The sequence below is a fragment of the Myiozetetes cayanensis genome, unplaced genomic scaffold (assembly GCF_022539395.1).
Source record: "Myiozetetes cayanensis isolate MyiCay16 unplaced genomic scaffold, myiCay2020 scf29, whole genome shotgun sequence".
Classification (NCBI taxonomy): Eukaryota; Metazoa; Chordata; class Aves; order Passeriformes; family Tyrannidae; genus Myiozetetes; species Myiozetetes cayanensis.
In genome coordinates this window covers 1-26,241 of record NW_026087510.1, presented here as the reverse complement: position 1 = coordinate 26,241, position 26,241 = coordinate 1, and the positions used below count along the sequence as shown (strand labels likewise).

At 63.5% G+C, this 26,241-nt stretch overlaps 4 protein-coding genes across 35 annotated transcripts in view; 2 read left to right on the top strand and 2 right to left on the bottom strand.

The window, feature by feature from the left end:
- TIMM17A (translocase of inner mitochondrial membrane 17A) overlaps positions 1-177 on the bottom strand; it is a 59,276-nt gene extending 59,099 nt beyond the window's left edge. For all 32 annotated transcript variants that reach the window (XM_050323212.1, XM_050323210.1, XM_050323209.1 and 29 more), the window contains exon 1: positions 129-177. In XM_050323212.1, the coding sequence (XP_050179169.1) occupies positions 129-154 (26 nt within the window). In that variant the 5' untranslated portion in view covers positions 155-177. The remainder of the gene's footprint in view (positions 1-128) is intronic.
- Positions 178-420: 243 nt separating this feature from the next.
- LMOD1 (leiomodin 1) lies at positions 421-17,668 on the top strand. The gene is made up of 4 exons (XM_050323161.1): positions 421-503; positions 3,249-3,509; positions 14,641-16,260; positions 17,348-17,668. The coding sequence occupies exons 1-4, from the start codon at positions 465-467 to the stop codon at positions 17,372-17,374; spliced, it is 1,947 nt and encodes a 648-aa protein (XP_050179118.1). The 5' UTR covers positions 421-464; the 3' UTR covers positions 17,375-17,668.
- Positions 17,669-19,284: 1,616 nt separating this feature from the next.
- LOC126644177 (collagen alpha-1(III) chain-like) lies at positions 19,285-21,825 on the top strand. Its single transcript, XM_050323226.1, has 2 exons — positions 19,285-19,771; positions 21,132-21,825. Exons 1-2 carry the CDS (start codon positions 19,285-19,287, stop codon positions 21,647-21,649), a joined length of 1,005 nt encoding a protein of 334 aa, XP_050179183.1. The 3' UTR covers positions 21,650-21,825.
- A 49-nt stretch (positions 21,826-21,874) lies between these two features.
- Positions 21,875-26,235, bottom strand: SHISA4 (shisa family member 4). The gene is given in 8 exon segments (XM_050323227.1): positions 21,875-22,770; positions 22,856-22,882; positions 22,885-22,931; positions 22,933-22,975; positions 22,978-23,004; positions 23,568-23,701; positions 24,250-24,421; positions 25,759-26,235. Coding segments are annotated over 8 exon segments (1,026 nt in total). The 5' UTR covers positions 25,832-26,235; the 3' UTR covers positions 21,875-22,267.
- Between the last annotated feature and the right edge of the window lie 6 nt (positions 26,236-26,241).

The window sequence follows — 26,241 nt, the reverse complement described above, 5'->3', positions numbered from 1 at the left end:
ATCCTGTTCCCGATCCCAATCCTGTTCCCGATCCCGATCCCGGTCCCGGTCCCGATCCCGATCCCGCTCCCGCTCCCGCTCCCGATCCCGCTCCTGTTCCTGGTCCCGATCCCGATCCCGCTCCTCACCAGGGTTCCCTCGCGTACTCCTCCATCTTGCCCCGGCCCCGCCGCCTCCCCGCGCGCCATTGGCTGAACCCGCCGCGCGCCGCCCAATGGGGAGCGCGGGGCGGGACCGGGGGCGGGGCCAGGGCGATGATTGACAGGCCCCGAAATGGCGGTCTGGGGGGACAGCGGGGGAAGGGCCCGGGACGGGAACGGGGACGGGAACGGGGACGGTCCTGGAATTCCACCCCTGGAATTCCACCCCTGGAATTCCACCCTGGCCCTGCCCCCGGCACCGACACCCCCCGCACGGCCGGGTTACACCAGCTTTGTCCAGCCTGGCCTTGGACACTGCCGGGGATGGGGCATCCCCTGGGAATTCCATCCCAGCCCCTCACGGTTGGTGACTGTGGGAATGCTTGGCTGTGGAAAATCCTAAATATCGCTGTCAGAGAGTCCCGCACTGGTTTGGGTTGAAGGGACCTTCAATCCCAGCCCTGCCCTGGGCAGGGACACCTCCCCCCATCCCAGGCTGCTCCCGCCTGGCCTTGGGCACTCCAGGGATCCAGGGGCATCCCTGGGAATTCCATCCCAGCCCCGATGGGGTGTGTTGGACACGATTTAAGGTGTTTATGTGGGGCGAGTGACGCAGTTTTGGGGCTTACTGGGAAATGCTGCTGTGGCTTCTGCCTTGGCCCAGGAGGGGAGATGGGAAAGTGGAAAATCCCGGGTTTGGGGTCCCTTTCCCTGGAGTGTCCAAAAAACGAGAGGCTGTGGCCCTTGGGGACAGTTTGTAGCGAGGGGGGTGGGTTGATGGTTGGGCTGGGTGGTCCATCCCAGCATCTGTAACTCCAGGTTCTCTCCCTGACTTTCCAAGCTGGAAAAGGACCGGGCAGGACCTCAGGGAGCCCCAGGGCTGGGGGGATGGGGGACACTCCTTTGGCTCCTTCCAGCAAAGGAGGCACCAAGTGGACCCCAAATGTTCCATTCCCTGTGGATCCTGATGGCTTCAGCCCTGGCACAGCCATCAAAGTGTCAGGGGAGAAGAGTCAAGGAAGCTGGACAGGGATTCTCCACCAGGAGTGGTGCCAGGACACAGGGAATGGCTTCCCACTGCCAGAGGGAGGGATAGATGGGAGACTGGGAAGGAATTCCTGGCTGGGAGGGTGGAGAGGGGCTGGGATGGAATTCCCAGAGGATACCCCATCCCTGGAAGTGCCCAAGGCCAGGTTGGGATGGTGGGATGGGATTTAAGGTCCTTTCCAACCCAACCCATCCAGGATTCCATGGGAGCAGAAGGGGCAGGGATTGGCCTTGGCCCTCCTGATGCAAATGAGCTCCAAGGCTCGGGCTGTGGGACCAGGGCTGGAGTGGGATGGGATCCAAGAGGACAATGTTTAGGGTTGTGCACTTGGAAACCAAAGCCAACACTTTCTGCTCCAATCTGGAAAAAATCTCAGCCCTGCTGGTGAATCACAGGAAGGGAATGAGCAGGAGCTGGGGCTGGAGATAAAGGAAAGCCTGGAATGCCCCAGGAATGTGCATTTCCAGTCAGGATGGGGAATGTCCAGGTTGGAGAATCACCTGGAGCCCTCCCTGGCTGTGCTGAGGATGAGGGAAACTGGGATGAAAGGGCAGGAGAATGAAGGGTGGGAAAACTGGCTGGGAATTCCCAGAGGAGAACCTGCTTGGGAGAACTCCCAGGTGCCAGGGGAGCTTCCCTAGGGATTGGGAATCTGTTGGGAGAACTCCCAGGTGCCAGGGGAGCTTCCCTAGGAATTAGGGAGAGGGAAAGTCAGTGCCAGGCTTAGGGCACTGCCTGGAGCAGGAGCAGGAATTGGGGCTGTGCAGAAGGAGGGAGGTTTTGGGGCATGGCAGGGGCAGGGGGGGAGGGAGGGGAACTGCAGGAACAGCCCTGCAGAGGTTTGGGGATTGCAGGAGTTCTGATAGATCCCAGCCCAGGGATGATTTTGGATCAGATCCAGCAGAGATCTGGGAATTGCAGCTCTGATAAATCAACCCAGTGATTGTTCCAGGATCAGACCCTGCAGAGTTTTGGGGATTGCAGGAGCTCTGATAGATCAGCCCAGAGCTGGTGTGGGGGCAGATCCAGCAGAGATCTGGGAATTGCAGGAGCTTTTATAAATCAAACCAGGGCTGGTTTCAGGATCAGACCCTGCAGAGGTTTGGGAATTGCAGATCTGATAGATCAGTCCAGGGATGATGTCGGATCAGATCCAGCAGAGGTTTGGGGATTGCAGGAGCTTTTATAAATCAGTCCAGGGATGGTTCCAGGATCAGACCCTGCAGAGATCTGGGAACTGCAGGAGCTCTGGTAGATCAGTCCAGGGATTGTGTTGGATCAGACCCTGCAGAGGTTTGGGGATTGCAGGAGCTCTGATGGATCAGTCCAGGGATGATGTTGGATCAGATCCAGCAGAGATCTGGGAATTGCAGGAGCTTTTATAAATCAACCCAGGGCTGGTTTCAGGATCAGACCCTGCAGAGGTTTGGGGATTGCAGGAGCTCTGATAGATCCCAGCCCAGGCCAGTGTGGGGTCAGATCCAGCAGGAGCCCTCTCTTCCAGTGCCTCCATCCTTCCCAAGAGAACCAGCCTGGCCCAGCACCACCAGCTCCCCCTCCTTCCCAACCATCAGAGAGCAGAACCCCCTCTGGAGCGGCTGCTCCGTGTCCAATCCCTCCAGGAGCCATCCCTACCCCTGCACATCCTCTCCCCACCCCTCGGTAGCCACACTGCTCTCTTTGGTAACCCCCCCCGGCACAGGCTGCTCCCCCTCCCCGTGCCGCGTTTTTCCCTGTTTTCCCGCGGCTTGGCCCGTTGCCTTTAAAAGGCGAAATGCTCCGCACTAAATTTGGGCATGAGGCTCTGGCCGCTTCCCTGGAATGTCCTGGGCTCTGGGGCTGCTCCGCTCGGCCCTTCCCCGCCTCCCGCCCGCTCCAGCGGCTCCCCCGGCACCCGGGATTGGCCGAGCCCCTCTGGAAAAACCGAGGCAGAGCGGCTGGGATTTAACACTTGAGCACCTGCTGCTTCCCGGGGAGCGACTTCGGGAGCTTTTTGTTTTTATTTTTGTTTTTTCTCTCCTGCCTCGGGCACCCCAAAAACCGCCACCGTGTCTCGCCAGAGAGCCAAGATGTCCAAGGTGGCCAAGTACCGGCGCCAGGTCAGCGAGGACCCGGACATCGACAACCTGCTGTCCACGCTGTCCCCGGAGGAGGTGGAGGAGCTGGAGAAGGAGCTGGATGTGGTGGATGCTGAAGGGAGCGGCCCCGGAGAGAAGGAGCGGGCGGAAAACTCCTCGCCCGGCCCCCAAAACTGCGAGGCTGAGCTGAACCACCACGGCAGGGAGCACAGGAGGGTCCTGCGCAGGGAGCAAGCCGTGGATGTGAGTCACGTTCCCGCTGGGAAAGGGGGGATGCACCTGGAATTCCCCCCATGCCCTTGGGGAGGACACAAATCCCGGGGAAAGGCTGTGCTGGGGGGGAGCTGCTGTCGGGGAGGGAGCAGGGAGGTGGTCCAGGAATCCGGGAGGGGATGGGGTGTCCCTGAAATCCTGGTGGTCCCCTAAAATCCTGGTGTTCCCCTAAAATCCTGGTGTGTCCCGAAAGTCCTGGTGTTTCCCCTAAAATCCTGGTGTTCCCTGAAAGTCCTGGTGTTCCCCTAAAATCCTGGTGTGTCCCGAAAGTCCTGGTGTTTCCCCTAAAATCCTGGTGTTCCCTGAAAGTCCCGGTGTTCTCCACAGAGACAGAGCTGTGCTGGTGTCCAGGGATTTTCTCTCTGTCCCTTTTGTGACATCCCTGGGCAGAGCTGGGGATGGAGATGGGATGGGAATGGGAATGGAGATGGGATGGGATGGGAATAGGAATGGAGATGGGATGGGAATGGAGATGGAGATGGGATGGGAATGGAGATGGAGATGGGATGGGAATGGAGATGGAGATGGGATGGGAATGGAGATGGAGATGGAATGGGAATGGGAATGGAGATGGGATGGGAATGGGAACGGAGATGGAATTTCCAGGCAGGGCAGTGACAGCAATCCCAGGGGCTGCGTTTTTCCCTCTCTTTCCCCCTGTGGACATCCCTGAACTCTCGCTCCTTCCAGCTGCAAAAGCTCCGGCAGCCCCTGGGATAAAAAGCCTGTGGGAATCCAGGAGCGGGTTTGGCCCCAGAGCGTTTGTTTCCCGGTTAATTGGTCAGTTCAGATCCATCCCTGAATTTGGACTGGGGCTCGTTTCTCTCCTTCCCTGCCCTGGGCAGCTCGTTGGGAGCTGGAGAGCTCCGTGCCAGTCCCTCAGCATGAGCGGATCCAAGGATTTTGTGGATCCCCCCCTTTGATTCCAGATCTATCCCGGGCCGCCCAGCGGGTCGGCTGAGCCCGAACCGCCCCGGGAGCTCTTGGGAACGTCTCTTCCCGGGAATTTCGGGAGTTCGTGGAGGATGCTCCTCTCCTCGGAGCGACCCCTCTCCCGGAGAAACATCGGGAATGACAATTCCAGCCGCGGGAGGAGCTCTGAGAAGGGGCTGAGCAGCTCCCCCCGCCCCTTCCCGGGACGTTCCCAGGACGAGGCACAGCTGGAAAAGCTGCTTTTTTGGGATGGGGAGCTCCTGTTTCACTGGGAAGCGGCAGAGGGAAGCGCCCTTGATTAGGAGGAAAGTTGGGGTGGGGTTTTTTGGGGGGAAAAGAGAGGAAATTGCCTGTTGGGACCTGGAAGATTCCCGGGAGCACCACCGTGGGAGGGGATTCGGGCTGTGGGAAGGGGCGGGAGGGACACCCAGGAGGTGGGAAAGGCGCCTTGGGAAAGCTTTTCCCTGAGTTCGGGAGGTTCCGAGGCGAAAATCCCAGCCCTGGCACTACCGGGAGCCGGGATCGGCCCCGGGAACTGCCGGATCCCGCGGGAATAATCCCCAAATCCAGCGCCGGGAGGGGAATTCCCCTCCGTCTGAGGCAGCGCCGGGGCTGAGACCCCCAAACACCACCCCCAAACACCCCCAAAATGACCTGGAGACCCCCAGGACACCCCGAGACCCCCCCCAAATGACACACACACACACCCCCCTCCCCTCCCCAGGCAAAGGCATCACGAGAGGGAAATTGGGGTTGGGAAGGGGAAATGGTGGCATTAAAGTGCCAGAGGGATGGACAGGTGGGATATTGGGAAAGAATTCTTCCCTGGGAGGGTGAGGAGGGGCTGGGATGGAATTCCCAGGGGATGCCCCATCCCTGGAAGTGTCCGAGGACAGGTTGGAGCCGCCTGGCATGGTGGGAGGGGTCCCTGCCCATAAAGGTGGGACTGGGTGAGTTTTAAGGTCCTTCCCACCCAAACCAATCTGGAATTCCAGGATTCTGGAGCCCCTCTGCTCTGGAACCAGGCTGGGAGAGCTGGGAATGTTCCCCTGGAGAAGGGAAGGCTCCAGGGACACCTTGGAGCCCCTTCCAGGGCCTGAAGGGGCTCCAGGAGAGCTGGAGAAGGGCTGGAGGGACAGGACACAGGGAATGGCTTTATGTCCCTTCCAGGATGGGTTTTAAGGGAATGATCTTTAAGGTCCCTCCAAGATGATCATTGGAAGTTGCCAAATCCACAGCAGGAGGTTTTTCCTTCTCCAAGAATTCCACAGGATCCCCACAGGGATCTCCCTGCTCCAGCACTGCCACCTTCCCTGGGAGTGGATGGAGCCTCCTTCCCCCACCTCAGGGAATCATGGAATCTGCTGAGTGGGAAGGGGCCCACGGGGATCACTGAGACATCCCAAAATCCCCCTGGAGAGCGCTGTGGAAGGGAAGTTGTTCCCAGTGTGGATGGTCCCTGTATTCCCATGTCCTGAAGGATGAACCCCCTTCCCGTGGGAAGGGCTGAGCTGGCTCAGCGATCTTCCAGCACTTCCCCTTCCTCTTGGATATCCCACTCCCTCCTCTGCAGGAACAGCTCCTCCTGCTCCAGATCCAGGGATCTTTATCCCTGCAGGCTCCTGGGAATGTCCTGGGCAGGGAACAGCCCCTCCTGCTCCAGATCCTGGGATCTTTATCCCTGCTGGGAATGTCCCGGTGTCCCCAAGCTCCGTAGGCTGGGCAGGTTTGGCTGCAGATGGAACACCAGTGGCCTCAGGGGGGTTCTTTAATCCAAATCCAGCCTTTCTGAAGGATGCTGGATCCAGAGGGGGTCCTGCTGCCATGGAGGAGGATTCAAACTCCTTGGGAATGCCACGGGGAAAGTCCTGCCTTCCTCCCACTCGCTGGGGTTTGTCCACATGCCAGGACTGTTCCTGCTGCCTTCCAAGAGTATCCAGCAGATCCCAACCCTTTCCTTCCATCACCACGTCCTGGGCTCTTTTCCCTCTCCAGGGAATTGCTGAGGTTGGAATGGACCTGTGAGGAACAGCCCAAAGAATCCTGGAATGGGTTGGGATTGAGGAACCTCAAAGCTCATCCCATTCCATCCCATGCCCTGGGCAGGGACACCTCCCACCATCCCAGGCTGCTCCAGCCTGGCCTTGGACACTCCCAGGGATGGGAAATCCATCCCAGCCCCTCCCCCACTCCCAGCCAGCAATTCCTTCCCAATCTCCCATCTCTCCCTGGGAAGCCATTCCCTGTGTCCTGTCCCTCCATCCCTCATCCCCAGTCTCTCTCCAGCTCTCCTGGAGCCCCTTCAGGCCCTGGCAGGGGCTCCAAGGTGTCCCTGGAGCCTTCCCTTCTCCAGGGGAACATTCCCAGCTCTCCCAGCCCGGCTCCAGAGCAGAGGGGCTCCAGAATCCTGGAATCCCAGGCTAGTTTGGGTGGGAAGGGACCTCAAATCCCATCCCATCGCCCCCCTGCCCTGGGCAGGGACACCTTCCCCTATCCCAGGCTGCTCCAAGTTTATCCAGCCTGGACATTCCTCCAGGGGAGTGGGCAAAGCTTTGGCTCCTTCCCCCGACACAGAGGGGATAGAGAGGGCTTTGCCTTTTCCCCCCCTGGATCATATCCAGGACATCCAAACCCAGCACAGCTTTGGGAAGGAGCCAGAGGGGTCGAGTTGTTCCTCTTTGCTCCTCCAAGGGGCTCAGTCCAGCCCCACAGATCCCTCTGGGACTGCAGGGCAGGAGGGGACACTCCCAGGGAACAGGACAGGACGAGGGGGAGGCTCAGTGACCTCGGGGGGCTTTTCCAACCTCCTGATCCCGTGACATCCCGGAGATCCCTCGGATCTGTCACCTTGTGCTGCCCAGCAGCGAGAGCCTTGCCTGTCTGGGCCCACTGGGAACATCCCAGCCCCTGGGGACGGGCAGAAACAGCAGGAAAGGGAGCTGGGACCCCCCTGAGGTGACAGAACAACCCTCTGGGGGCAGGAGAAAAGCAGGGACGATCCCGTGGGAAATCCCTGAGGGATTTGTGTGGGAACAGAGTGAGGGGACAACACCCCAGGCTTTGAGCTGCTCCCAGAAAAGCTGTGTGAGGAGAGACCTCCCAGCCACAGAGGGGTTTTTGGGTGGCAGAGCCCTTGTTTTCCATGGTTTTTTTCCACGTTTTCCATGTTGTCCATGTTTTCCTGACGTGACCAGGACAGGGGGCAGCACAGAGTGTTCCCAGTGGTCACCCCGAGGCACTGCCAGGGACATCCTCAGCCCATCTAAGGGCACAAAACAGGAGGGGGAGGAAAAAAACACAACAATCTGGATTTCCAGAAAAACAGGAGCAAAAACCCCGAGCTGGGTATTTACAGAAAGCACAACTGGGATGCAGGAAACAATCCCTGGAGATGTTTGGAGGGTTTATGGCTGAGCTGCCCGGGAGGTTGGACGGGGGTTGTGTTGAGGGGGTAAATTGAGGGGGGAAGAGCGGGGTCTGCTCCAGCTGGGTCTGCTCCGTCTGAGCCCCTTCGGCAGCTTGGGAGGGGGAGGAAACCATCCTGGGGATCCCAGAAGGACACTGGGATCAGCAGGACACTCTGGGATCAGGGGGATCAGCAGGATAATGGGATCAGCTGGGATCAGCAGGACACTCTGGGATCAGCAGGACAGTGGGATCAGAGAGACACTGGGATGAGCAGGACACACTGGGATCAGTGGAACACTCTGGGATCAGTGGGATCAGCAGGACACTCTGGGATCAGCAGGACTCTGGGATGAGCAGGATGGGGGATCAGCAGGACACTCTGGGATCAGCAGGACAGTGGGATCAGCAGGACTCTGGGATCAACAGGATTCTGGGATCAGCAGGACTCTGGGATCAGCAGGACTCTGGGATCAGCAGGACAGTGGGATCAGCAGGGGGATGGTCAGACCCGATCCCAGAGGGCTTTTCCAGCCCCAGTGATTCCAGCCATTCCATGGGGAGGTGTCAGCAGGTCCAGGGGCTCAGACCCCACAGCTGGGTCAGGATTCCCACCTGGATTATCCCGAGGGCTCCCAGGAGTCCTGGCAGGGGCACAGGAACTGGCCCTGGCACCACCCCCAGAACCCCGACAGAGGATGGGGGTGGGATTTGGGATGGGATTGGGGATGGGATTTGGGGATAGAATTTGGGATGGGGTTTGGGATGGGATTTAGGGATGGGATTGGGGATGGGATTTGGGATGGGATTGAGAATGGGGTTGGGGATGGGATTGGGGATGGGATTTGGGGATAGGATTTGGGATGGGGTTTGGGATGGGATTTAGGGATGAGATTGGGGGATGGGATTTGGGATTGGATTTGGGATGGGATTCCAGGCTCACTAGAGCTGAGTGGCGCTTCCCCTGTTCCTAAAAACCTGTGGGATTCTCCTCGTGGGCTGCCCAAAAAGTGTGTCAGGCAGAGATCCAGCCCGGAGGTGTCCAGGGTGAATCCCTGGAGTTCACAACCCCTGGGATGGGGCTGAGGAGGAGGAGAGCAGGGAAAAGGTCTCCTCCTGGGAACACCCAGTTCAGGAGCAGGGCTGGGAATTCAGGGGGTGGGAGTTAAAAACCCTGACTTCCCAAAGCAGCTTTTGCTGGAGGAGAAAAGCTCTCCATTCCCAGAGCATCCAGAGCTCCGAGGCTCCCTGGAAAAGGGCTTTGTGTCCATGGAAAAGGGCTGTGTGTCCCTGGAAAAGGGCTGTGTGTCCGTGGAAGGCTCTGCTATTAAAGGAAACCCTTTTGGGATGTTTGTTGTTCACCCAAATTCAGCCAAACAGGCCCCAAACCGGGCCCAGGAGCTGCCCAGTCCCGGGGGGGCGGAGGGGCCACTTTCCAAAAGCCCTGGCAGCGATTCCCGGGGTCAGGCAGGGCCGGGCAGGCAGAGGGGACGGGAAAAACTGCGTTCCTCGGGAAAACACCGGGAATGCTGGCAGGGCAAGGGGTTGTTTACAGCCCTGTTTATGTCCCAGAGCTCTTCCCTCCCTCCCCCCCTGCCCAGGGACCCCCCTGTGCTGCCCCTCCAGGGTCTGGGGGTGCCAGGGGGGTCTCTTGGGACACCCCCGGGGGATCTGTCCCCAGCTGAGGGGCACGAGGGGCATCCTGGCTGTGCCAGGGCCAGTGGGGGCTCGAGGGGTCTCTGGGGGTCTCTGAGGATCTCTGATGGTCTCTGTTGGTCTCTGGGGGTCTCTGATGTTCTCTCGTGGTCCCTGGGGGTCTCTGGGGGTCTCTTTGGGTCTCTGGGGTCTCTGCTGGTCTCTCATGGTCCCTGGAGGTCTCTGGGGATCTCTGGGATCTCTGGGGGTCTCTGATGGTCTCTGGGGGTCTCGGGGGTCTCTTGGTCTCTGGGGGTATCTGGGGGTCTCTGGCACTGCAGGTCCAGCAGCTCCCAGGGCTGGGCCAAGGCCATGGAATTCCCTACAGGAATGTCCTTGGCTCTGAGCTGCTCCCAGCTGGCAGAGGGACGGGGGGAAGGAGCAGCCTGACCAGTTTTTTGGGGGGTTTGGCTCTATTTGAACCCCCCTCTCCTGTGGCTGGAGCAAAACAGGAGTGGGGAAACACCCACCAGGGACCCCAAACACCCTGCAAACCCCCTGGGGGGTGGGACAGCCCTGGGGACAGCCCTGTCCCCTGGGAGCTCCCCTGGGAAGGGGTTGGAGGAGACAGGGGGGACTCAGTGACCCTGGGGGGCTTTTCCAACCTCAGGGATCCCGGGACAGGGGACAAGGAGTCACTGCCAGGGCTGCAGGGTGAGGTGGCCTGAGGGGCTCTGGGGACCCCCCCTCCTCCTCCCCAGCCGGGACCTCCTGGAGGAGCCCCCGGGACTCCTCATGGAATCCTGGAATGTGTTGGGCTGGAAGGGACCTCAAAGCCCATCCAGTCCCATCCAGGGCAGGGACACCTCCCACTGTCCCAGGTGGCTCCAAGTTCATCCAGCCTGGCCTTGGACACTCCCAGGGATGGGGCATCCCCTGGGAATTCCAGCCCAGCCCCTCCCCACCCTCCCAGCCAGCAATTCCTTCCCCATCTCCCATCTCTCCCTCCCTCTGGCAGTGGGAAGCCATTCCCTGTGTCCTGTCCCTCCAGGCCTTGTCCCCTCTCCAGCTCTCCTGGAGCCCCTTCAGGCCCTGGCAGGGGCTCCAAGGTGTCCCTGGAGCCTTCCCTTCTCCAGGGGAACATTCCCAGCTCTCCCAGCCCGGCTCCAGAGCAGAGGGGCTTCAGTCACTGGAGCATCTCTTTTCCCTTCTCTTTTCCCTTCTCTTTTCCCTTCTCTTTTCCCTTCTTTTCCCTTCCCTTCCCTTCCCAAACCTTCCCTTCCCTTCCCTTCCCTTCCCAAACCTTCCCTTCCCAAACCTTCCCAAACCTTCCCAAACCTTCCCTTCCCAAACCTTCCCAAACCTTCCCAAACCTTCCTTCCCAAACCTTCCTTCCCAAACCTTCCCAAACCTTCCAAACCTTCCCAAACCTTCCCAAACCTTCCCTTCCCAAACCTTCCCAAACCTTCCCAAACCTTCCCTTCCCAAACCTTCCCTTCCCAAAACTTCCCAAACCTTCCCAAACCTTCCCAAACCTTCCCTTCCCAAACCTTCCCAAACCTTCCCTTCCCAAACCTTCCCTTCCCAAACCTTCCCAAACCTTCCCTTCCCTTCCCAAACCTTCCCTTCCCAAACCTTCCCTTCCCAAACCTTCCCTTCCCAAACCTTCCCTCCCCACCCCAAAATCAGCCGTGGGACCCTCAGGGCAGACCCGAGACTCCCCATCCCCTCCCCCCCCGCTCCAGCCTCTCCATCCCCATTCCCGGCTCCAGCCCCATCCCGCTCCTTTTCCCGGCCCCGCTCGGATTCCAGGCGAGCAGTTCCCGACTCTCCTTTGCCTTTTAAGGCAACATCGGCGAGATTTTGAGGCTTTGAGGCTTTGAGGGTTGCGGAGTCTCCGCCGCGCTCGGACCGGGACCGGGACCGGGACCAGGGGGCGTTCGGGTTCCTTTGGGTTCATCTGGGTCCGTTTGGGTTCATTTGGGTTCATCCAAACCCTGGGGATTCACCAGCGCCAGCCCAGCTTGTTTTCCTTGGGCTTTTATTTTTAAAGGTCTGACAGGCTGGGTAAACAAAATCCTGCCCGAGAACCGTGCCCGTGGGCGCGGGGACGGCGCGGACAGCGGGGCTGGGTCCAGGGACCGCGGGAAACATTCCCGGTGGGAGCAGGCAGGGATGGCCGCGGGGGTGACAACCGGAGGGGACCGCGGACCCCGCGAGTGTCCCCGGGCAGCTCCGGGGGTTTGAGCCTTGCCTTTGGAAGCTCAGGAGCTGCTTCCCTGCCCGGATCCCTCCCGATCCCTCCCTTCCCTCCCGCTCCCGGGGCGGCTCTGGAGCAGCTCCGACTCCTTCCACCCCCCCGGGAGCATCCAGGGATTCCTGCGAGCCCCTGCAGCTCTTCCGTGGGATCATCCCAGGTTCGCTGGACAGAAGGGAGGCCACAAACACCCCCGGGGTGGCCCCAACACCGTGGCCAGTCCCTGCACACCCCGGGCAGTCCCTGCACACCCCGGGCAGTCCCTGCACACCCAGGGCAGTCTCTCGTCCCCACACCTGGGGCACAGCTGGATCCTGTTCCCTTGACTCCTTTTCCCTAGGTCCTTCTCCCTGGATCCTGTTCCCTTGGTTCCTTTTCCCTGGATGCTTTTCCCCTGGATCCTTTCCCTTGGTTCTTCTTCCCTGGTTCCTTTTCCCTTGGCCCCTTTTCCCTTGACTCCTTTTCCCCCTGACTCCTTTTCCCTGGATCCTTTTCCCATGGTTCCTTTTCCCTGGATCCTTTTCCTTGGATCCTTTTCCCTGACTCCTTTTCCCTGGTTCTTTTTCCCTTGGCCCCTTTTCCCTTGGTTCCTTTTTCCCCTGACTCCTTTTCCCTGGATCGTTTTCCCTTGACTCCTTTCCCACACCTCCTGGACTAACAATGGGATAACAAAACATTCCCAGCAGCTTTCCCAAGCAGGGGTTTTTGCTCTGCTTCTCCTTTCCCCTTGGTTTCATCTCCTTTGGAAAAATCCCTCACATTTTCCAGGCCTGGGAGAAGCTGCAGCTCCTTCCTCTGGGATCTGCCCCTTCCCAACCAATGCCTTGTTGGGCCTTGGATGTGCTGGGGGGGGGGGCTGGGGGGGCTGAGAAGGAGGAGGATTTTTGGAGTGGACACCCCTGGGACCCCCATCCCTGTCCCTGCAGCCCCCAGGACATCTGTGGGAGCTCCTACAGCCCCCTGGACACCTCTGGGACTCCCATCCCTGCTCCTGCAGCTCCCAGGACACCCCATGGAGATCCTGCAGCCCCCAGAACACCCCTGGGACCCCCATCCCTGCTCCTACAGCCCCCAGGACACCCCTGGGAGCTCCTACAGAACCCAGGACATCTCTGGGACCCCCATCCCTGTCCCTGCAGCCTCCAGGACATCTCTGGGACCCCCATCCCTGTCCCTGCAGCCCCCAGGACACCCCTGGGTGCCCCATCCCTGTCCCTGGGGCTGGGCTGGGGGGGTCTGGCCGTTCCCTCCGGTGCCTGTTCCGTCCCTGCCGGGGAGCCAAGAAATCCCTTAACTAAACAACCCTGTCCCCAATGGCAGCTGTTTATGCAGCAGGGACAAACAGTGCCCAGCCTGGGCTCTCCACAAAAACCAGGCCCTGGGGGCCTCCAGAGCCCTGTTTTGGGAAGGCAGAGCTGCCCCAGCAGGGACCCCACGGAGCCCTGGGATGGGGGAGGAGGAGGAGGAGGAGGAGGAGGAGGAGGAGGAGGAGGGGGAGGCCATTCCAGCTGAACACTGCGGGGTTTGTACATGGATTTGGGGGTTCCAGGCCTGGATGAAGCCCCAGCACAGGCAGAGATCAGCTGCCTCTTCCACAGGCACCTCCTGTGCTCCCTTCCCGGGAATTCCAGGGAATCCAAGATCCCCCAGCAAGGGGGATGAGGGGGCCTGTGTGTGCCCGGGGTGGGGAGCGGGGAAAGGGGGTTAAAGTGCCCTTTAACATCTGGGGTGGAATTTAGGGTGGGATCCTGCTCTGTGCAGCAGATCTGACCCCGGGGATGTCAGGGGCTCATCCACCCTCAGGGATCTGTTGGGAGCATTGGCTCCTCTCCGTGGGGGGATCTCATGGAATTCCAGACTGGTTTGGGTTGGAGGGACCTTAAATCCCATCCCATCCCACCCCTGCCCTGGGCAGGGACACCTCCCACCATCCCAGGCTGCTCCAACCTGGCCTTGGACACTCCAAGGATGGGGCATCCCCTGGGAATTCCAGCCCAGCCCCTCCTCACCCTCACAGGCAGCAATTCCCTCCCAATCTCCCATCTCTCCCTCCCTCTGGCACTGGGAAGCCATTCCCTGTGTCCTGTCCCTCCAGGCCTTATCCCAAATCCCTTTCCAGCTCTCCTGGAGCCCCTCCAGGCCCTGGAAGGGACTCCAAGGTGTCCCAGAGCTGCTGGTGCTGGTTGTGTCCTGCAGCAACACCCAGGACAGGCTGTACCAGGGATCAGGGGCTTGGAAAAATCCCCAGGAATTCCCTGTGCCCTTCTCCCAGCCCCTCCCAGCTCAGCCCTTCCCTCCTGCTCTGCCCATGGACACAGGAGCAGGCTGTGCTGGGACAACTCCAGGCATGACAAGCAAGAAATTCCAGGTCCCCATTCCCTTGGTTCTCTGCTCCGAGCTCCAAGCTGATGCCAGCAGGGTTTGGAGAGCCCAGGGCTGGGGACAGCAGTGTCACCGTGGCCCTGGCTGTGGCTGCTGCCCTGTCTGCACACGTGGCCAGGATGGTGTGGGGAGTGTTGGGCTCCAAACTGGGCAAACCCACGGAGAATCCGGCTGGAAACAGCCTGGGAAAGGTGGGAAAGCACCTGGGGCTGCCAGGGGGAGATGGGCATTGGATTGGGAATGGGATTCAAACGAGGAGAACTCGAGGGAGGAGGGACAGGAGGGTCCCCTGGGGATGCAGGATGGGGGCTCTGCAGCCCTTTGGGAAGGGGTGGGGGCAGCAGGGATGGCCTGGAGAGCTCTGAGGAACCCTCCCTGGAGCCATGGCTGGGCAAACATTCCAATTCCAAAGGCTCCAGAGGGGCTGGGATGGTGGGACAGGGCTGGGAAACCACCATCTGTAACTCCCAGGTGTTCTTGCCTCCTCAGGAAACCAGGCTGAGCGAGAGCAAAGGAGACAAAACTGGAGAGGAAACGGGAAAGGAAACTCCCCCCAAAGACCCGGCCCGGAAAAGAGACACCAAAGACCCCAAAAAGGAGGAAAATGTTCCGAAAACAGAGCCCAAAGGCAAAGCTGAGGCTGAGCCCAAGAGCAAAGAGAGCAAAGCCATGAACGATAAAGTGAAGGCCATGGAGAAAAAGCTGATGGGGAAGGACAAGAAGGAGGAAGAGAAGAGCTCAGCGCTGAGGAAGGAGGCAGGGAAGGAGAAAAGGGAGGAGGAGAAGGGCTCAGATGTGAAGAATAAGGACACAGGGAAGGAGAAAAAGGAGGAGGAGAAGAGCTCAGCAGCAAAGGAGGCAGGGAAGGACAAGAAGGAGGAAGAAAAGGTTTCAGCCTCCAAGAAGGACACGGGGAAGGACAAAAAGGAGGAGCAGAAGAGCTCAGGACCAAAGGGACAGGCAGGGAAAGACACGGGAGGGGAAGGGGAGAAAGACAAAGACAAAAAAGGAGAGAAGGGTTCAGCTGGGAAAACACCCAGGGGGGAGGAGAAGGAGAAGGAGAAGGAGAAGGAGAAGGAGAAGGAGAAGGAGAAGGAGAAGGAGAAGGAGAAGGAGAAGGAGAAGGAGAAGGAGAAGGAGAAGGAGAAGGAGAAGGAGAAGGAGAAGGAGAAGGAGAAGGAGAAGGAGAAGGAGAAGGAGAAGGAGAAGGAGAAGGAGAAGGAGAAGGAGAAGGAGAAGGCGGGACCCCCCAAGGCTGCAGAACCACCCAAGGACGACGAGGCCTCGAGCATCTTCGACGAGCTGATCGAGAAGGTGAAGAACAACGACGCCGAGGTGACCGAGGTGAACGTCAACAACTCGGACTGCATCAACAACGAGACCCTGGTGCGCTTCACCGAGGCCCTGGAGTTCAACACCGTGGTCAAGGTGTTCGCCCTGGCCAACACCCGCGCCGACGACCACGTGGCCTTCGCCATCTCCATCATGCTCAAGTCCAACAAGGCGCTGACCAGCATCAACCTGGACTCCAACCACATCACGGGCAAGGGCATCCTGGCCATCTTCCGCGCGCTGCTGCAGAACGACACGCTGACCGAGCTGCGCTTCCACAACCAGCGCCACATCTGCGGCGGCAAGACCGAGATGGAGATCGCCAAGCTGCTCAAGGAGAACACCACCCTGCTCAAGCTGGGCTACCACTTCGAGCTGGCCGGGCCGCGCATGACGGTCACCAACCTGCTGAGCCGCAACATGGACCGGCAGCGCCAGCGGCGCCTGCAGCAGCAGCGGCTGGCGCAGGAGGTGGGCGACAAGAAGGACCCTCAGCAGGCGCCCAAGGCGGGGGCGCCGCCCAAGGGGGCCCCCCCCAAGGCGTCCCCGCAGCGGCCACAGGCCAAGGCGCCCCCCAAAAGCTCCCCCGAGAAAGGGGGGGGCCCCGCGGCGCCGCCCCCGCCGCCCCCGCCACTGGCACCGCCCCTGGCAATCAACGAGGGCCTGAGGAACTCGCTGTCCCCCGCCAGCCAGAGGAAGCTGCCGGTGCAGGAGAAGAACTCGCGGGACCAGCTGCTGGCGGCCATCCGATCCAGCAACCTCAAACAGCTCAGGAAGGCAAGTGGGGCACGGCGGGGCCGGCTTGGGGGATGGGGGGCCTGGGTGTGGTCACTCGGGCGGTGCGGGGGGAGGGGAGGGTTGTGCTCCACGGGGGGGTGGCTGTGGGCCCGAGTGGACACGGACACGGGGGGTCCACCCACTGGGCAGGGGGTCCATCCATTGCCGAGGGCATGGGGGGCTAAAGGGGTCCTTTAGCATCCCCGGTGGGGCAGGTGGGGTCAGCAGATCCAGGTGGGATCAGCAGATCTATCCCTCGTGGAGCAGATGTGATCAGCAGATCCATCCCTTGTAGGGCAGTGGGATCGGCAGATCCAGGTGGGATCAGCAGATCCATCCCTTGGCAGAGCTCCTGGCGTGCGCAGATCCAGGAGGATCCAGGGTTGGGACAGCAGGAAGGATCCATCCCTCGCTCCTGCTGCCCCGGCTCAGCCACAGCTGGGGGTGGGAGGTGGCCCAGGGGGGTGGGAGAAGCTGCATCCCCCAGCCCTGGAACCCCCCTCATTCCAGGTGTTGTATCCCTGTCCTGGGGCTGGAGCGTGGGGACAACCAGCCTGGCCAAGGGAAAGAGGCCCCAGAATCCCAGGATGGTTTGGATGGGAAGGGACCTCACAGACCCTCCAGTTCCAATCCCAACACCTCCCACTATCCCAAATGGCTCCCACCTGGCCTTGGACGCTCCCAGGGCTGCGGTAGCCACAGCTTCTCTGGGAATTCCAGCCCAGCCCCTCCCCATCCTCACAGCCAGGAATTCCTCCCCAATATCCCATCTGACCCTCTGGCAGTGGGAAGCCATTCCCTGGGTCCTGTCCCTCCAGCCCTCTCCAGCCCTTTTAGGAACAGCTCCCTGTGCCAGCTGCTCCAAGGGCAAACCCCTCTGCTCCAGGTTTCCTGGAATCCTGGAATGGGTTGGGTTGGAAGGGACCTCAAAGCCCATCCCGTCCCAACCCCAACACCTCCCCCTCTCCCAGCTCGCTCCAAGTTTATCCCAGGGATGGGGCATCCTTTGGGAAATCCATCCAGGGAAAAATTCCCCCCCCACCCCAGCATTCCCAGCATTCCCAGTAACGGGGTGTCCTCCCTGCAGGTGGAGCTGCCGAAGCTGCTGCAATAGGGGCTGGGGGGGTGTCCCCCCACGGCCCCCGTGGACCCTCCCCGTCGTCGCTGGCCCGGAGAGCCCCGGGGGTCCCGCGGGGACGGCGGGACGAGCGGGGACCCCCGGGCAGGCGGGGCCGGGCCGGGCCCGGCGGGACTCGCCGCGGGACCGTCTATTTATTGTTGGGGACGCTCGGGGAGCCCCTCCGGCTCCTTCTCCTGCCCGGCAGCCCCCGGGGGTGCCACGGGCGGGGCTGACCCCGAGGGAACACCCCCCTGAGGGTGGGGGGGACCCCCCAGCCTTTTGGGGGCACAGGGGACACCCAGGGCGTTGTCGCGGCCCTGAGAGGTCTCCGGGGGAATTTTTGGGGTCTGAGGGGAATGGGGGGGGTCACAGGAGGGAACATCCAGGGGAGGGGGTGGGACAACGGGGGGGGCAGGGATGGGAATGGGGGGTCGGGGCATCACTCGCAGCCCCAACCCCGCCTGGGGACCCCCGGAGACCCCCCCAGGAACCCAACACACCCCGAGGGGAGCAGGGAAAGCACCGGCTCCGGGGGGGCTGGAGGGTTTTGGGGTCACACAGTACCCACCTCACCCCCCCACTGATCGTTATTTGTATTGATTTGTATGGATTTGTATGGATTTGTATAGATTTGTGTGGATTTGTTCAGCTGCATCACAATAAATTCACCCAACGCTTCCCAAGCCTCCCATGGCCCCGGGACCCCCCTGGATTTGGGGCTCTGGGAATGGGATCAGCCCCCTCCCCCAACTGGGGCAGCTCTTCCCTCTCCCAGCAGGCACAGCCCTCCCTGGACTGGGCACCCTGGGGCCACCCAGACCCCCCAAACTGGGCACCCTGGGAGCGCTAAAACCCCCCAACCTGGGTCATCCACCCACCCGGAACTCCCCCCAAAATGGGGCACCCAGGACCCCCCAAACTGGGCACAGACAACTGGGCACCCCAAAACCCTGGGGTCACCCAGAGCAGGCTGCCTCAGAGTCACCCCAAAACTCCAGTGCCACCCCAGAACTGGGCACCCGCAGGTCACCCCAAACTCTGGGGTCACCCCAAACTCCAGGGTCACCCCAAAACCCCGGGGTCACCCCAAAACCCCGGGGTTACCCCAAAACCCCAGGGTCACCCCCAGCCTCACCGAGGGGCCCCCACTGGACCCCCCATGCCAGGACAGGTTGGGGGCATCACCTGAACACCCCAAAACATGGGAGTGTCACCTGAATACACCAAGAATGTCACCGGAACACACCAAGAGTGTCACCTGAACACACTGGGAATGTCACCTGGAACACACCAGAGTGTCACCTGAACACACCAAGAGTGTCGCCTGAACACATCGTGGGTGTCACCTGAACACACCGTGGGTGTCACCAGAACACACCGGGAGCTCCGTCAATGAACTGAGAGGGGGGGTCGGGGGGGGTCCCTGCCGGTGCAGTGCGCGGCGGGGCCGCCAGGGGGCGCTGTGACAGACACACCGGGGCCGCCAGGGGGCGCTGTGTCACTCACCGGGGCCGCCAGGGGGCGCTGTGACAGACACACCGGGGCCGCCAGGGGGCGCTGTGACACACACCGGGGCCGCCAGGGGGCGCTGTGACACACACGGGGACCGCCAGGGGGCGCTGCGTCACTCACCGGGGCCGCCAGGGGGCGCTGTAACAGACACACCGGGGCCGCCAGGGGGCGCTGTCCCGGCCCGCCCTGTTCCCCCCGTGCCCCCGGCCCGGCCCCGCTCTCGGGGCTGTCCCGGCTCCGTCCCGGGCCCGTCCCGGGTGTCCCCCCCGCTCCCCGCGCTCGGCCCCGGGGCCCCGGCGCGGGATGGGCGCGGGGAGGCGGCAGGAGGAGCAGAAAGAGCGGGAGGAGCAGGAGGAGGAGGAGGAGGAAGAGGAGGAGGCGGCGGGGGGACGATGGCGGCGGCGGGAGGCGGCGGAGCGGCAGCGGCGCGGCGGGGGCTGCTCAAGCGCAAACCCAACTTCACCCTGCAGGAGCTGGAGGTGCTGATGAGCGAGGTGCTCCGGTACGAGCCGCTGCTGTTCGGCGCCGCCGCCGGCACCGTCAACGCCTACGAGAAGCAGAAGATCTGGTGGCGGATCACGCACAAGGTGAACGCCGCCGGCCGCCACCAGCGCGACATCGGCGAGGTGAAGAACCGCTGGCGGGGGCTCCGGCGCCGCGCCGGGGACAAGATCAGCCGGCACCGGCTGGAGCGGCAGGGCCCGGCCGGCAGGGCCCCCGGCAGGAGCGGCGGGAGCTGCGGGAGTAACGGGAGTAACGGGAGTAACGGGAGCGGCCCCGCAGAGCCCGGCCCCGCACCCGCCCCCACGCCCGCCTGGGACACGCGCGGGGCCGGCCACGAACCCCCCGCACGGACACAGCAGGGACCGGCATCCCACGGTGCGTGCGGGGCACGGGGGGACACGGGGGGGACGGGGCAGGGACCAGGGAGGGGGAAACGGGATGGGGACAGAGGGAACGGAATGGGAACGAGGGGAACGGGAACGGGAAAACGGGATGGGGATGGAAGGAAGGGGATGGGGATGAGAGAACAGGGGAGGGACGGGGGGAATAGGATGGGAATGAGGGGAACGGGATGGGAATGAGAGGAATGGGATGGAGACGGGATTGGGATGGGGCAGGGACATGGGGGAACGGGATGGGGACAAGGGCAACAGGACTGGGACCAGGATGGGGGACACAGGATGGGATGGAGGCAACGGGATGGGGACATAGAGGAATGGGATGGGGACTGAAGGGAATGAAATGGGACCAGGATGAGGACAGGAAGAACAGGATGGGGATGGGACACAGGGGAATGGGATGGGGATGGGGGAATGGAAACGGGACTGGGCTGAGGATGGGGGAATGGGATGGGGATGGAGGGAACAGGGCAGGCACACACAGGAAGGGGATGGGGACCAGGGAATGGGGCAGGGATTTGGAGGTACTGGGGCCGGGATGAAGCAGTGAAGGGACAGGGATGTGGGGGACAAGGACATGGACATGGGAAACCAGGAATGGGATGGGATGGGGAGGAATGGGATGAGGATGAGGGGAGGCTGGGACCAGGATACAGGGGGACTGGGACCAGGATACAGGGGGACTGGGACGAGGATGTGGGGGACCAGGACAGGGACATGGGGGCCAAGGACAGGGATATGGAGACACAGGGCAGGGATATGGGGGGACAGGACAGGGATATGGGGACACAGAACAGGGATGTGGGGACACAGGATGACATGGGTTGCAGGCCTGGGATGGGGTGGAACAGGACAGAGGGGAAGGGGAGCAGGATGTGGGGACCAGGGACAGGGATGTGGGGACCAGGACACAGGGACAGGGACAGGGGAACTGGGACTGGGATGTGTGGGGACCCTAAGGCTGGGCTGAGGGCACTGGGACCAACACAGGGACAGGGGGGCACCAGGACAGGTGTGTGCAGGGACAGGGACCTGGACACGGGGGGGCGTGGGCAGTGTCAGGTGCCCTGGGACGTGGAGAACAGGGCAGGGACAAGGGGACAAGGACGGGGACACGGACCCGGGGGGACAGGGCAGGGACAGGGAGGGACTGGGAGACAGAGCCATGAAGGGACTGGGGGTGGGATGTGGGGAAAAGCAGGAGCGGGAGCAGGACAGGTGCGTGCAGGGACAGGGTGGGGACAGAGGGGACTGTGCCGGGGGCACCAGGACGTGAGAGGGACGAGGGGTCAGTCACTCGTGGGGGGGTCCCACAGCTGCTCCCCCTCCCCCCGCAGGCATCAAGGAGGAGCCGGTGAAGGAGGAGCCGGTGGAGGTGAAGACCGAGCCCGACGGCATTCCCGGTGTTCCCGGCGTTCCCGGTGTTCCCGGCGTTCCCGGCCGCGGCCCCGAGCGCCTCCTGCCCCGCGAGGGCTGGAGCCGGAGCCCCCCGCCCCCCGCGCCCCCCGAAGTGGCGCTGGGCGAGCTGGGGGGGCAGCAGGACCCGCTGGGCTCCGACTTCCCGAGCCTCCTCCTGGAGCCCGAGCCGGAGCCCGGGCGGCTCAGCCGGGACGAGGAGGGTCCCCCCGGGGCGGGGGGGCCGGACGGGACCCCCGAGAGCCCCGAGCTGAGCCTGGCGCGCTCCAACGAGCGGCTGGTGCGGGAGATGCGGGAATTCCGGCGGGAATACGCCGAGAGCCGGCGGGAGAGCACGGCCGTGCTGCGGAGCATCGCCCAGGCGCTGGCAGCGCTCGGCCGCAGCCTCTCCGAAATCCGAGACCTCTACCTCCGGGACAGGGGGAGCCCCAAGCCCTGAACACCCCCCCAACACCCCCACGCCACGCAGCTGGCTGTGTGTGCCCCCCCCGGGCCGGCGGGAACACCCCCAACCCCCCCTTTCCAGCGCCCACCTCGCGGCTTTTATTCTTATTTTTATTATTATTATTATTTTTTCTTGGCCCCTCCATGAATAAAACTCGGAGCTGCCCCCTCCCCCGCCGCCACCGGCTCCCCCCACACAGCCCCGGGAGGTTCGTGGGGTTTTTGGGGGGATTTTGGAGGGTGGAGTTGCACCCCCGGGGGGGCCACCTGGCTTTTCCCTCCACTGGAAGCAAAGGTGATCCCAAATCCCAAATATTCCCTCCCCAGGTCCTGGTGATGGTTTGGGGTGGGGATGAATCCCACCAGGAGCAACCATTGGGGTGACCCCCCTGCCCCCCCAGGGGACCTGATCAGGAGAGGGGGGGGATGGGGGAACTGTCCCCCTCCTCCCAGGCAGGATTGGCTGTTTTCTCACCCAAAATGTGCCCGGGCGTGGTTTCGTGCCCTAATTTTGGGGGGGGACGGGGGGGGGCAACGCTCCCAGGGCGATTTGGTGGGAATTGCCCATCCCAAGCACATCCCGAGGTGCTGAAGCCCCGGGAGCAGAAGGGATTTATGGATTTGTGTCCCCCCCCAACTCTGACATTCCCGGGGTGGGACTGGGGGGGTTCTGGCCCCCCTCCCCCCATTCCGGAGCCACCGAACCGACACAGCGTGGGCACAAGAAGTGGTTTAATGCCGACCCCGGGGGGGGGCGAAGACCCCCGGGGGTGTGGGGGGGTATCCAGAGACGGTCGTGCAGGGGGGGCAGCAGCGCGCGGCCCTCGGGGGGCCCCCTGCGCGTGGCCGGGCCCGTTGGCACCCAGAGGCGGGGGGGGTGTCCCCCACAAAGGGCCCAGTGTGCGGGACAAGGGCCGCCCTGTGCTGCTGCCACCGCAACCCCCCCGCGCCGGGACACCCCCCCAGCGCCTCGGGGGGGGCACGGGGGTCCCCAGCCCGGCCCCGCTGGCAGGCGGCGGGTGCGGGGGTGCCCGGGGGCCCAGGCTCCGGGATAGTTGGGCTATGCCGGCACGTAGGGTGGGGGTGCTGCGGGGGAGCACACGGGGGGGTCACCCCCTGCCAGCCCAGCGAGCCCCCCGCGGGACGGGGGGGGCCCCGCGGCCCCCCGCGCTGCTCACCTGAGGGGTTGTAGACGGGGGGCCTGAGGGGTACACGGGGTACTGGGCGGGCCTGGGAGGGGGTACATGGCCATGGGGGTGAAGCCGGGCTGAGGGGCGCGGGCCGACTTTGGGGTCCACGGGGAACGGGGCCGGGGGCCGCGGGGGTAGCTGGACAGGGGGATCTCTGGGCCTGCGGAGAGATTTGGGGGGTTCCGGCACCCTGGACAGGAGGTGCCCCTCGGGGGCGGGTGGGCACCGGGGCAGTACCAGCGGCACCCACTCACCCCCCCAGTGCCCAAATTCCACCCCCTGCATCTCTCCAGGCCCCACAACCTCGCCCCTACAAAACCCTTCACTCTGTACTGCAGGAACCTCCTGCATCCCCACCCTGTCCCTGCAGCGACCCCCCTCCCCTGCACCTCCCAATCCTTCTCTCCATCCCCCAGGTCCCCTCAACCCCTCTGCCCCCTGCACCTTCAAGACCGTCCCACAACCCCCACCACCCTCCTCTCCCTTCCTGCCCCTCCAGTCCTACACTCCCTCCACCCCCTTTTCCCCCTCTCCTGCCTCCTCCCACCCCAAATTCCCCTGAATCCCTCCAGTCCCCCAGTTCCCCTACACCCTGTACCTGCAGGACCCTCCTGCAACTCCCACTCCTGCACCCCCATTCCTCCCTCACCCCTCGTCCCAGCCCCCCAACCCGGCATCCCCCCAGGACCCCCGATCCCCCATGCCCCCTGCCCCCCGTGCCGCACCTGCCAGGGGTGGGCGGGGCCCTGCGCCGCTGGTACAGGTAACAGCAGGAGCACATGAAGCAGCACACGATGGTCGTGACGATGGCGATGAAAAGCACCACGGCCGAGGCGATGCCCGCGATGGTCTTGGGGCTGCGGGAGGGACCCCCCGGGCGTGGGCACGGCGGCCTGGGGGGCACCCCGGGCACCCCCCGCCCCAAACAGTGCCCACTGGTGCTGCCCGGGGACACTGCCAGTGACAGTGACAGTGACCAGTGACACTGCGCAGTGACAGTGACCAGTGACAGTGACAGTGACCAGTGACACTGCCCAGGGATGCTGCCAGGGCCCAGTACCAGTGTCCAGTGTCCAGTACCAACACCCAGTGCCCCACACCCAGTGCCCCTGCCCAGTATCAGTGCCCAACACCAGTGCCCAGCCCCCAGTGCACAGTACCCCGTGCTGGGCATCCAGTACCCAGTGCTGGTGCCCAGTGCCCAGCACTAACACCCAGCACCACTGGCCAGTGCCCAGAACCCAGTGCCAGACCCCAGCACCCTGGACCACTGCCCAGGACCGATGCCCAGCACCAGCACCCAGTCCCAGCACCAGCACTCAGTCCCAGCACCCAGTCCCAGTGCCCAGCCCCCAGCCCCAGCCCCAGCGCCCCGGGGGTGCCCCCCGCGGCCCGGCAGTGTCACCTGAAGGCGAGGCAGTGGCGCTGCTGGCGCTCGGTGAGCAGGCGCAGGGGGTCCCTGCAGCAGTAGCGCTGGTGGCAGGTCCCGCAGCAGAAGGTGAAGAACTCACAGTCGAAGCCCGGGTGCCACGAGCCGTTCCTGTCCACGTACCACAGGCAGTCCTCGCCCCCGGCCACTGCGGAGGGTCGCCTGTCACCGGGGCCACCCGGCCACCCCACCCCGGGGGCAGCGGCAGCGCCACTGTCCCCTCCCTGCCTCACCTGGCACAGCCCGGACCTCCGCCGTGTCCCCGCTGCTCCCCCTGCACGCCGGGCAGTCCTGCCCTGTGCCCACCCCCGGACCCCGGGGCATCCTGCCCCAGAGACCCCAAAGTGTGGCCCATGTACCCCAAACCCTGCTCCATCCTGCCCCAGAGACCCCAAAGTGTGGCCCATGTACCCCAAACCCTACTCCATCCTGCCCCAGAGACCCCAAACCCCTGCCCCTATGCAAACCCCTCCTCCATCCTGCCCCAGGGACCCCAAAGTGTGGCCCATGTACCCCCAAACCCCTGTCCCAGGGACCCCAAACCCCTTCTCCTGTGCAAACCCCTCCTCCATCCCACCGCAGGGCCCCCCCCAAACGTGACCACGTGCACCCCAATGCTCTGCTAAGTCCTGCCCACGGACCCCCAAACCACTGCCCCACGGACGCCCGTTCCCCGTTCCATCCTTATCTCCTGTATCCCCCATCCCCTGCTCCCTCCTGCCCCCCGTACCCCCAAACCTTGCCCCTGTGTCCCCCCATCCCCTGCTCTCTCCTGTCCCACGGACCCCAAACCGTGCCCCTCTGTACCCCCATCCCCATTCCTGCGCACCGCCCCCACGCTGTCCTGCAGCCCCCTCCATCCCACGCAGCTCCGGGACCCCCCGCCCCCTCGCGGCTGCTCCAGCGGCTCCTCCCGTCCTATTTCTGGCCGGAGCCACCACCTGTTCTCCCAGAAATAACCGCCCAGCGGGGCCCGGGGGCGGCGAGAGGCGCCGGGACACGGGAGACAGCCACGGCCGTGGGCTGCCTTCCTTCGTGGGCTGCCTCCCTCCGTGGGCTGCCTTCCTTCCGCGGGGGGTCTCACAGGGGGGCCGCGCACCCCAAAAAGTGCACCCCCCGCCTCGGCAGCTCAGGCCCGAATGGGGAAACTGAGGCACGGGGGGGGAGTGAGCGTGGGAAGCCCCAGAATCCCCCGGGATGGGCATCCCGGTTCCGTGCCCGCTGCTCCCGCGGACCCCAAAAACGGGAAATGGGGGCGGGGGGTTCGTGGGGGGCCCAGAGCGCCGGGGGACGCGTTGGGGAAAGGGTGAAAGGGGCCGCGTATGGCGAGTAATGATCGCGGCCGGTGGCCCCCAGCGGGACCTCCCGGCCACGGGGGTGGCCCCGGGTCCCCCCCCAAAGGGACCCCCCGGTCACGGGCGGTGTCACCGCGTCCCGTCGCAGGGTGGCACCGGGCTGCCCATCCCCGGGACCCCCGTGTCTCACCCATCGAGGTGGCCACGGCCACCAGCAGGGTCCCGGCCAGGGGCCACCCTCCCCCGGGGCCGCCGGGCCCCATGGCGGGGCCGGGCCCGCTGTCCGCGCTCAGCGCTGTCCGGGACGGGGGCGGAGGCTGCGCTGCGGCACCGGGGCCGCTCCTGGTGCCTCCCGGTTCCTCTCGGTTCCTGCCGGGGCCGCGGGGCCGCTCCCGGTGCCTCCCGGTGCCTGCCGGTGCCTCCCGGTTCCTCCCGCTGTCTCCCGGTGTCCCCTAGCGCAGCCTGGTGCCTCCCGGTGCCTGTCGGTGCCTGCCGGTGCCGCTGTCTCCCGGTGCCGCAGTGCCTCTCCGAGTGTCCGCCGGTGCTTCCCGATGTCTCCCGGTGCCTCCCGGTGTCTCCCGGTGTGCCCCGGTGTCCCCGGTGCGGGGCGGGCTCAGGCCCGCAGTGACGCCGCAGCCGGTGGCGCTCGGTCGGTCCCTGCTCGGTGTCCCCC

Coding starts and splice junctions, on each gene's coding strand:
- LOC126644177 (XM_050323226.1), top strand. CDS start 19,285: ATGGCGGCGGCGGGAGGCGGCGGAGCGGCAGCGGCGCGGCGGGGGCTG. Junction 19,772..21,131: donor GCAGGGACCGGCATCCCACG/GTGCGTGCGGGG, acceptor CTCCCCCCGCAG/GCATCAAGGAGGAGCCGGTG.
- LMOD1 (XM_050323161.1), top strand. CDS start 465: ATGGGGCATCCCCTGGGAATTCCATCCCAGCCCCTCACG. Junction 3,510..14,640: donor GCAGGGAGCAAGCCGTGGAT/GTGAGTCACGTT, acceptor TTGCCTCCTCAG/GAAACCAGGCTGAGCGAGAG. Junction 16,261..17,347: donor ACCTCAAACAGCTCAGGAAG/GCAAGTGGGGCA, acceptor TCCTCCCTGCAG/GTGGAGCTGCCGAAGCTGCT.